Here is an 11,323-nt window from a genome sequence, read left to right as displayed (position 1 = left end):
CGCATAACAAGGATTTTAGTAAATAGCTTATAGTCATTGTTTAACATACTTATAGGGCGGAAATTAGTCATTTCAGAATGATCCTTACTGGGCTTAGGCAGCAGAGAAATTGTGGCTTGGCGCATAGTCAGTGGCATAGACTGCTTAGTCAATATATCATTAAATAATAAAGTAAAGCAGCAGGCAGTCTTATTAAAATAGTCATTTGCACCTTTTTTATGACATTGTAGGGTTCTTAGGGTTCCGTGTGGATGGCCCCTTAGAAAGCTAGAAGGTGTGTGCACCATAAAACAAAGAGCAAACACTGACTCAGCAATCCTCAGCCATTAAATACAGCCACTGACATGGGGCTATTTGGTATTTTATTGGTAACACTTTACTTTCCCTTGCTAGCCAGAACTGATGTGTGCTCTACTACTAAGTGGACAAAGAAACAACAGCATGGCTCAGGTATTATTTGTTACCTTTTTAATTGGTTAGGCATAAAACTGTGATATCCTGTGCTTCTCTGCAGCACACAGAGCCATGCTGGTTTCCGTAGTAGCCATCCAGTTTTAATTAACACCTTTGGCAACACATGAACTCAATGAACAGAGGATAGAAAACAAGCAGAGAAACCATAGGTGTGATAAACCTTTTTACTATTGTTTTTTCCTAGTCTTTTTTTGTGTATTTGTTTGATTATAATGGAAGTGTTGTTACCGGAAGAATTATTTGAGGTCTGTCTTAGTATGGGAACTGCAGGGTCCAAAATAATTGAACAGGATTAATAAGCCGAGGGAAAATGCAGTCTTTGAAAGAGATAATTCTACTGCAGGAGTCAAAAGGTAAAAAATACACGTCTCAGTGTTGCTGCTACTTTGGGACAACCATTTCAAAAACCTGACTGTAAGCGATTAATACATTTAAAAATAAATAACAATCCTCCTGGGTCGACTGCAGAAAGCTTTCCCTGTTCCCTGTAGCCTACTGTTTTTCTCAGTTTGGTTTAACATATTCACTCTGCTAAATATTAAACCAGCTTGAATTCTTAAAAACAGAAGATTTTTATTGCATCAGCGTAATACATATAGCACTATAAAGGGGAAGATCTTGTTGACAAGCAGTCCTAAACCATCCGAACCTTTCCCTTCAGCATTCAAGATCGTACTCAAGTAAATATACAGAAATAGTATCAGCAAAATGTATTAAAGTATCAAAAGGTAAAGTTGGCCTACTTGTTCTGCAGAAAAGATACTCTTGAATGACAGAAAATGGCTAAAAAATGTTGAACAATGCATTTTATAAAGTGTTTTTACAAACAAATGTAAATCTTAACCTGTAAAGTATAGTACCTAGCCTATATATATATATATATAAAATAAAAGTAGTGGAGTAGAAGTATAAAGTAGCAAAATGAAATTACTCAAGTAGCCTATGAAATTGCTCAAGTAAAAGGCAGGACATGTGCAGGAACCACATCACAGAATTGTCAGTTTACACATTGTTTGATCCAGCAGATGGAGCTCCAGGTCGTGTTAGTGGCACATGCGGAGGAGCAGAGCCCCGGCCCCTCCTGTGCGGTGCGCCCATGCGTTTTTTTTGTCTCCTGGATGATAAGGTGCGTTAGGAGGCGCCGCCGCACCGGGCTGAGGAGGTAGACGATGAGCAGACCAGACAAACAGCTCGTACTAAGACATCCACGCAGCGTCTCAGAGCCGGAGAGACCATGAAGACAAACGGCAGATCGAGGAGTAAAGATTCACCTGCAGACGACTGAGTGAAGAGGCAGGATGGCGGGGGGTCGGAGGGGACTTGTGGCCCCACAGAATACTTTTTTGGAGAATATTGTCAGACGGTCGAACGGTAAGAGTGAGGATTTAATATTGTACATGGAACTAAAGAATTGAAACATTAAAACTAAAGCTGTATTTAGAATGTGAGCACATTAATTTACCATCAGCCTGTCTAATCAAGCCAATCAATTAGGCTAATTAACGACGTAAAAAAAACAAAGGGGGCTAATTAGTGATAAAGCCCTCACCTCTATGTGCATCAAAAAGTTCGTATTTTCATTGAGCGACGTAGCAAAAAAAAGGTGTTAAAAACGTCAAATGATTTTAGTAATAATATTCAGAATGACTGAATTCATTTTCGGACAGAGCTCCTGTTGCCAGTCCTTGCAGGAGTGCATGGAGAGCGAAAGTCACAGCAGGTTACTATCATTCAATAGCCTACTGATGTCATAAGGCTTCTGAAAGTCTTAATTGAAAAATTATATTGACCAGAAATATCTTGTTTGGATATTTTCTACAGGCCTAATGCGAACGCAGGAACACGAAGTGTAAATATACTAATGGAATTTTAAAGATATGTAGAATTCAGTCAGCGCAGCATGATCTCTGGTGGGAAAACATCAGCAAGAGTCCCCTCTAAGCTACAGATTAGTTTTGAAATGTAACTATTAGGCTTTTCTTGCTAATGTCTTAGCCCTTAAAGATCATTTAATGGCTAATATTAACCAACAGTATCTGAATAAGTGTTGAACAGGAGAGGCCAACCTTTTGTTACTGACACAAATGGGATTCACTAAGCCAATTAATGCACACAATGCTGTACAGATATGAGGACAGTTTACCATATTTATAAACTGAAACTTACCAAACTCTCACGTAGGTCTTACAGTATTTTTGGACATTTGGGTGTCAGTAATCCTTTGGGCCTTTCTTAGATCCAATAGGAAGTGACAGGACAGACTGGAGAGTTATGACACTGGACAGCTAGCTGTAAAACAGAGCCAACATTATTGTGTTTCTGTAACAAACCACATTTGAAGACAATATTGCATACACACCAGCTAATGATGAGTTATAATGACTTTTTTTTTAAATGGTTTGTTTAAAATTAGGTTTGGGTTTTTTTCCCCCTATAATTTATGGTCGGCTCCCCCAAACCAACTTGTGTGTCGGTGTATGCCCCATGTAGCACGTATCAACATTAAAATGTTTTATGACGAAAGGGAACAACTTGTTCAGAAAGGGTGAATACATCTCTCCAGAGTGAGGCTTTATTTAGATGAACAGTGTGAGAATCTGGATCCCTAAGGTGTATCATATATAAAAGAAAAAAAAGAAGAAAAAAAAAAAATTTAATCTTGGGGGGAGGGGGGTCCATGTTAGCAAACAGTTAGTCTCTCCCAGACTAGGAAGAAAAGAGCCAAGGCTATAATCTGCAGGATGCCACTGAGACCCAGTGACTTGTGAGAGACACAGTGGTGGGTGGGCGGCGTTCACAAACAATGAGATATTTTTTTTTTACCTAACTTTCAATGTTCAAGATTAGAGTGTACTTTTTTGTCTCTATTTCAAATGTAATGTTCACGTCTAGTAGTTCACCACCTTAATTTAACTTCAAATACAAGGAATAACATACAGAAGTCTGTTTTTACATAACATTCTTCTCTACATTTAAACCTGTCATAGTAGGAAATGCACAGGTGCAACTAATATCATAATGATGACTCCGTTCCATTTGAGTGTCGGTAATTAATGCCAGTAAGAAAACATGGACAATAACATAGACCTGGCTGCAACTAGGACTCTAACATGAAATGTAGCCAATAATGCAATATAAGAGGTTCTTGGACCACTTAATTGACACGTACAGTACACCCCGAAATCCTCCTTGAAATGTTTTGAGGTGAGGAGCAGCAAAGAAAATGTAGGCAGGTAGGCACAGTTAATCTTGCTGGTGAAGTTGTATAGTGCACAACTGGTTTTAGTTGTGCACTATTGGCCTCTGTGGTTCTGCTGCATATTTGAAAAAGCCAATGCCTCTGTTTTTGATCTCTAACAACTTCTGAAGGAAATATATATCTCTTTAGCTGATAAATGCTTCACTCTGTTCACCAGCTGGTCACTAATTGTGTCTGCTGAGCAGGTAGTGTACAGGGATTATAGCTTTTTCACTGAAAACAGCTGCCTGCTGCCAAAAACAACGCTGAGTGGTGAGAGTGAACCAAAACAGTAAAGTTGTGGGCCGGACAGCTAAACAAGCTGCATTAATCCACATTATTTATATTTACATTGAATCTAATGACTACATTTTCTTTACTTTTAACTTTGTAGATCTATGGTGATTTTTATCTTAATTTAGCTCAATATTTTTGATTTGCCTAGCATCAAACGACAGGCAGACAAAGTTAGTGACTAATGTTACCTGAAGAAAGCTGAATATATTAGCAGCTAAAGAGCCACATATTTCTCTCAGAAGTTGGTAGAGACTAATAGAAAGCTAAAAGTAGAGTGAACAGCTGACATAAATGCATATGATGGCCAGAAATATGACTCCAAATGAATGCTAAGTGGCTATAAGTCTGCTGCATGTGTAAGTAAACTGTATGCTAATATGTTATCCACAACAGTTAAGGCCAGCTATGTGTCTTTTAGCTTGTTTCTGAGTTTATCTGTTCCTTTAGTGGCCAAAAATTGATTAATGCAGCTTTAATTAGCATGAGCCAACAGTAATAATAACACCCATTTCTGTATAACTTAAATGTAATAGTTTATTTACAAATTAGCTGCATTGTTTTTAGCCTATAGCCTCCATTCAGGTTCAACAGATGTTTCTCACTGTAATATATTAACCTTTTTTCCTTTTCAAACATTTCAGTTTGGACATTGTCACATAGACAGACAGGTACTATACAGTTTAGTTTGGTGTGCTGCTTGTTTTCTTTACAGTATCTATCTCTTTTTAATTTACCACTAAATGTTCTATACCAAATGCTGTTTATTTGCAAAGCACTTAACAAATTAGACATTTTGAGATTATTAAAAATGTTTGTGAAAATTTGGTGCAACATAGCAAATCCAGGGCTAATAACAATAATGGAGCTTTGGACTTTCTTTACTCGCAAGATTAACGTTCATCTGATCATTGTAAAATAACACGTTGGCATGGAACATCTCGTGCATCATATTTTGTCGGTGTTCTCATGCCTTTTAATTGTCATTTCAAGGTGTTTTATTTTGTCTTGATCAAGAATCTTTTGTGTGGGTGTGTTCATATGTGGTATAAATTTGTTTTGTGCCAGGTGTTTTTTATTTCTTCTCCTGCTCTTTCACTGCTATCGTCACATTGTTGTAGTCTGTGTGCATACTGTAGTAGAGTGGTTTGCTTTGAGATCTGCCATACAGAGAGATTTTAATTTTTTGAGGGTGAAACCCCAGTTATCATTTCTCCTGTCCCATTTAAAACCATTACATCTGCTCCTTTTTTGCCTTTTGCCAAAAGTATGTGGATGGATTTGGGCTTTTTTTTACTCTTAAGCATTTTTAAATATAAAAAATAATAATTTGCTTTTAAAGTTTGTGCACATTTGAAACAAACTTTCTTTTTGTAGCCATTTGTTTAAAGCCAAGGCAAATTGTTTGCATATTTGTTCCATGGTAATTACTACACAGTGCAACATTTGCATGCTTGTTACAATCATCCTTAGTTAGGAGCTTTTCACGCCAGCTGTGAAAATGAAAAACACCTGTTGTCCATTGTTTTTATGTATTGTGACATGAGGAGTTTAAGCAATGACACTGAGTAACAGTATGTGACTGTTAATTATAAAATCGCTAATGTTTTAAAATAGAACGGAAGCAAAATAGGCCATTACAAATGTACATGCAATTCAATGATTACTTAGGTTTATCAACATTTTGACCATTAATAAGTTTTGCTTGGAGGCTTTGCTAACATTTGAATATGCAAACAATGCTACATGAGAATTACTCTGTTTGCCATGACATTTAATCGATGACAGCAGATATTAATATTTGAAGAGTGTACTTGCCAATAAGGAATACATCCTCATAATAATCACTAGCTAGAAACTGGACCATTTAATGAAAAACACTGTCTCTCTCTCTCTCTCTCTCTCTCTCTCTCTCTCTCTCTCTCTCTCTCTCTCCCTCCCAACCCCCAAACACCTCTAAAACAGCTAACTAAGCCTTTACACTCTGTATAAGCAACAAAAATACAACACAAGCTGTTCTTGTGAAAAGTACTGCTAACAAGCAACTAACTACTAATAAGAAGTAAAGTAAGCAGATATTTGGATGTTTTCTACATAAGCAACAATTTGTGTTTGGCCTATTTGTGTGTAAGCGCCCCGTGTGGAGTGTGTAATGGGCCGTAGACCATTATGGACACTAATGAAAATCTTTAAAGTGTGTTAGCTCCTGAAGGCTGGGTTGCTAAGTCTTTGGGGAGAGCCTTACAAGACAAAGCACATTTTTTAACAAGACATCTGTTTCAAAACACATTTTAAATAGACATATACAGCATGAAGGGACGTTAAATCATACTTTTGTGTCCATGGTGAGGAGATTACCTCCATTATATTGTCACTGAACAGCCCATAATGGCTGTTTATAACTGCACTCTTATCCTCAATGTTTCTCTTCCTTGTAAATTTGTGTTGAGAATCTATGAAATAGTCTACAAATAATTCTGTGCTTTACAATAAAGTGTTCCAGGGTTAGACACTTAAAAATTGAATTTCAAATCTACTTTTGCCCTAACATTTGCTTTGTAGTTGTGTCCTGTAACTCTTTGAATAACTTTTTTTGCAATTTCTTTTTCAGTTGCAGCTCCAACAAATCCTTGACTTTGATTTAGATCAAATATAATAAGCCTCAACCTTTTCTCAACCCAAGCTATAGAAGTATACTAGTTTAAGTAGTTGTATTTGTATATTGGTTTTTTTTTAGGAAATACTGCAACTATCTTCCCTGTTTACTTTCCATCAGATACCAACTTTGTCCTGGGAAATGCTCAGATAGTAGACTGGCCCATCGTCTACAGCAATGATGGTTTCTGCAAGTTGTCGGGCTACCACAGAGCAGAGGTGATGCAGAAAAGCAGCACCTGCAGGTAGGCAAGAGGATCAGTGTGTCTTACCATATTACAGTTTTCAAATGCTAAAGGGGTAAGATACCTTTATAAATATATTCACATTTGTGTTCATCGATTACAGAAACATAATGAGAGAACATATCAAACACAGCATTTTGTGTTTTACCTCATCCACATACCAAACTAATTTTAAGATAATTACTTATTATTGTGGAATTGGCATAATTTGAATTATTTTACAGATTATTTTTTACAGATACAGTACAAGATGAAGTGACAATGCAAGAACTTGTGAGGGCTAACAGCTTTCTTGTTAATTTGGATGAGCTTCATCTTGGCTGGCGAACCTAAAATAATCATGCTGTTGCTGCAGTTATACTACAGTGTGAGAAAGGATAACCTTTTTTTAAATGTGCCTGGACTAAGAAGTTGTGTGGAGCTCTAACTTAGAACCCTGCATCATATAGTCATGGACCTTTTGTAGTGGTTTGACATTACTTTATCTGAAAATACATTGAGTTTATTTTATGCCACTGTAGAAGACATTTTCTACTCTATGTACTGTATCTACTTGTGTTTATTTGTATTTAGACCTACCACCAGGCAAAGCATCCTTATTTTGAGGTAATTGGAGAGGCTTATTTGAGGAGGATAATGTAATCGGTTGCAGGTGTCTACAGTGTGCCGGTGTTCATGCTCATGTTTGTGGTTTGGAACATTTGAACTTATTTTTAAGAGAAAGAGAAACAATACTGCACATACTCAACATGTGTGCACTGTTTTCAGATTATTTTGCATAATTCCTTATTCATTAGCAGGATGAGAGGGAGAGTTAAAGGAGAATTCCGGTCAATTTCAACACGTAGAGCAAAAAAACCCGAAAACAATCGGTGCTGCCTACACCGTGTTATCCCCCTGCTAGCGTTAGCACCCAACAGGCTTAAACAGGGCAAGTTTTAAACGTGTTTTAAGCCTCTAAACATGCTCAAAATGTCATTACAAGTGCCTACCCATGTGCAGTGATTCCTTCCGAGGGAACAAAGCGAATCTGACTGCAGTAGATGTGACAGAAAGGCATAAACATTGTGTTAATCCAGCCAGCGCACATACCTCTGTTTATTTCCTGTTTTCCGGTCAAGTCCACACTAGTCGATTGTCGAACTCATACAATCCAATATTCCAGTCAAATTTGCTGTGTTTCCTCGGAAGGAATCACTGCACACGGGTAGGCATTTGTAATGACATTTCGAGCATGTTTAGAGGCTAAAAACATGTTTAAAACTTGCCCTGTTTAAGCCTGTTGGGTGCTAACGCTAGCAGGGGGATAACACGGTGTAGGCAGCACCGATTGTTTTAGTTTTTCTTGCTACTGACAGCACTCAGCACTCACAATTTCCAAACAACAGAGCTACATGTTGAAATCGACTGAAATTCTCCTTTAATGCATCAGCAGTACAGCAGAAAGATTTTAACTATTATTTTCAAATCAAATAGTGAGATTTGCTTGTGGTCACCGGCTGAAGCAATGTGGTCCTTGAATCAGTCTGTTGTAGTTAAGGGAGTCTACAGTCATGCTAGCAGCTCTGTGAGGCTCTACTTAGGCACAGCGGTCCTTTGAGCTGAATGCTAACATTAGCATGCTCACAGTGTTAGTGCTAACATGCTGATGTTAGAAGAAATAATGTTAAGCATGTTTATCATCTTACTTTAGTGTGTTTACATGCTAACATGCTTGCATTTCAAGCTTCAAAAACATTTAGATGGATACAGAGATGTTCCTTCACAGGCAGGGGCGGATTAAGGTGGTCAGGGGCCCCTTGGGCTGCTCTTTGTGTGAGGCCCCCCCTTAATCATTGTGCTTTACTGGAAAAATGTATTTAGTGCCATACATGGTCCACACGCAAATAAGGTGAACTGACACACACACACACACACACACACACACACACACACACACACACACACACACACACACACACACACACAGACACACAGACACAGCAAACAATTATCACCACACCACATAGGTAAAATGAGAAATTGAACATACAAACAAAACATAAATACAAACAAGCATAAGGCCCAGTGCTTAGAAGCAGCCCTTTAATTATGATCAAGAAATACTTGCACTACAACCAAAACTAACATCAACAGAGATGTAAGTGGAAAGAATACCAGATATTATCCTCTGCCGCCACAGCACCAAAACAATTGAAATGTAACTATAAACAGCAAAGCAGCAGAATTCCCTGGATTCACAGTTCAACAGCAAGCTGGTAATCACTTTTAGCTTTATAAATCAACAGTTAGGCTACAGCATCTGCATCAGTGCAGAACACTCGGTTTTACTGAGGCAGAATCACAACATCATTACCAGTGGTGGAAGAAGTATTCAGATCTTTTACTTCAGTAAAAGTACTAATACCATACTGTCCTGCATTGAAAATGTTACTTAAGTAAAACTATGCAAGTATCATCAGGAAAATGTACTTGAAGTATTAAAAGTGAAAGTACTGAATGTCGAAAAATCCTCACATTTTTTAAACAAACCAAACAGTTCTGTCAATCAACTAAGTGTCTAATAAGCTATACATTTCAGGTGGACTTGTAGGCCAAAATATTGTTGGGTAGTTTAATTTATTATAAAACATTGTATTGTTTAAACTAGACCTATATGTGTTTTGTCTGCAGAAATCTTAATGTGTAAAGTAACTAATTACTAAAGCTGTCAGATGAATGTAGTGGAGTAAAAGTACACATTTTAAAATGTAGCGGAGTAGAAGTAGAAAGTGGCATATAAAAAAAAGACTTAAGTAAAGTACAAGTACCTCCAATTTGTACAGTACTTGAGTACCACTATGCAATACACTAAACTGTGAATAAAATTAAAAAAAACAGTAGCAGCAGCACATAATAACACTGTTATTAACAGCAATAATGAAACAGCAGCACAATAATACATATGTAGGCTACATAGTTGCATAATCATCCTACCTTTTAGAATTTTTTCTTTCTTGATTTTCACCACCGCAACCACCCTCTTTAAAACCTCGGTCCAATATTCGCATTCATTGTCAACTTGTCAACTCGTTTTTTTAGTTCCAAATCTATCCGCCCATCGTCAGCACAGCGCGTAACATACGCAAGCATTGCCTCTCTGTGGCACTCAGATCACTCATGTTCAGCTAGGCGTACAGCTGCATTTTTCCAGTCACTTGAATATCACTGTTCCCAAATAATTTGCGCGACATAACACGATGCCTTTTGAGGAGGAATACAACAGCCATTCTCTTGGCTGCGTTTCACCATTTGCCATTTCATTTTAAACAGGGTTTTGGAAAAGTAGCCTACCTCTTTTGGTGTTTATATTGTCTTTCTGAGGAAGCAACATCTGCATCTTTGTTCTGGCAACTTTTAGGTCCCATTTTAATCCAATATGCCCTCACGTAGTCATCAATTTTATCCCAACATGCAGGATCCGAGCTATAGGTAGCAGGATTTTTCGGCCTCTTTTTGTGTCCTCTCTTCCGCAGCAACAGGTGGAGGGGGGGGCGGGGATTCCCTCCATCTCTGTCAGGGGTGTGGCTGACCCACGAGCAGAAGTTGTCGATGTTCAGGTTCTTTGGCTAGATCCTGGATCTTCACAGTCCTACCTACGGCACCTTTTAATAATTATTTAAATGATTAATGTTAAAGTCTCATCTAATGTTTTCAAGATGTTGTTTGAGTTTTATTCCTGACATTCTTTACTTAAATGTGAAGATTTAATGCTTTTCTTAATGCAGAATTACGCAAAAAATGTTCCCGCCAAATTACAGAGAATGTTCCATTTCGGGTGGCTGGAGTCTCTGACTGTCTCAGACTCCCTCCTATGACTGGATAGATGTGCCCCAAGTCACATCTAGATCCAATCACCTGCTTGTTTTTTTTTTTTTTAAATGCTTCTTATGGGCCAATTAGGGTCTTTTTTTGTTTGCACTGAAGTAAATTTAAAATAATAATAAATTGTCTGGCCAATCCGGGGGCCCCTGCCCCTGCACACGTGGGGCCCCTAGGCTGCAGCCTACGCAAGCCTGTGCATTAATCCGCGCCTGTCCACAGGGTTGCTGTGCTCATGGTCAATATGAGGAGCTCAGTTTTCTAGTTTCAGGGGCCTTTCTTTATACTAGATCCAACTGTGAGGAGATCCTGGATCAACTACATCTTCCAAATCCCTTCAGCAAAGCATCTCAACAGATTTTCCCATAATTTAAGACAGTTAAAGCTTTAGTACGTAACTTTTTGATATTAATGAACGTCTGTTACATTCAAGCCATTGCCAAATGAGTTGCTACAAAGCTAATCAAGACTATCAGCTCATCAGCACAACTCTCTCTGTATTTCTCAGTATGGCTATGTTCAGAAGATTGTGTTGTCCGGTGATGTTTGAGCGCAG

At 38.0% G+C, this 11,323-nt stretch overlaps 1 protein-coding gene across 2 annotated transcripts in view; it reads left to right on the top strand.

The window, feature by feature from the left end:
• The first annotated feature begins 1,605 nt into the window (after positions 1-1,605).
• kcnh1a (potassium voltage-gated channel, subfamily H (eag-related), member 1a) overlaps positions 1,606-11,323 on the top strand; it is a 42,502-nt gene continuing 32,784 nt past the window's right edge. Inside the window, exons 1-3 of one of the 2 annotated variants that reach the window (XM_031315971.2) lie at positions 1,606-1,845; positions 4,651-4,677; positions 6,783-6,906. In XM_031315971.2, coding sequence (XP_031171831.1) covers positions 1,773-1,845; positions 4,651-4,677; positions 6,783-6,906 — 224 coding nt within the window. In that variant the 5' untranslated portion in view covers positions 1,606-1,772. The remainder of the gene's footprint in view (positions 1,846-4,650; positions 4,678-6,782; positions 6,907-11,323) is intronic. The other variant, XM_031315972.2, reaches the window with a different exon arrangement.

The sequence above is a fragment of the Sander lucioperca genome, chromosome 15 (genome assembly GCF_008315115.2).
Source record: "Sander lucioperca isolate FBNREF2018 chromosome 15, SLUC_FBN_1.2, whole genome shotgun sequence".
Lineage (NCBI taxonomy): Eukaryota > Metazoa > Chordata > Actinopteri > Perciformes > Percidae > Sander > Sander lucioperca.
Note: the sequence above shows the minus strand (reverse complement) of the source record. Positions and strands in the feature narration are given on the sequence as shown.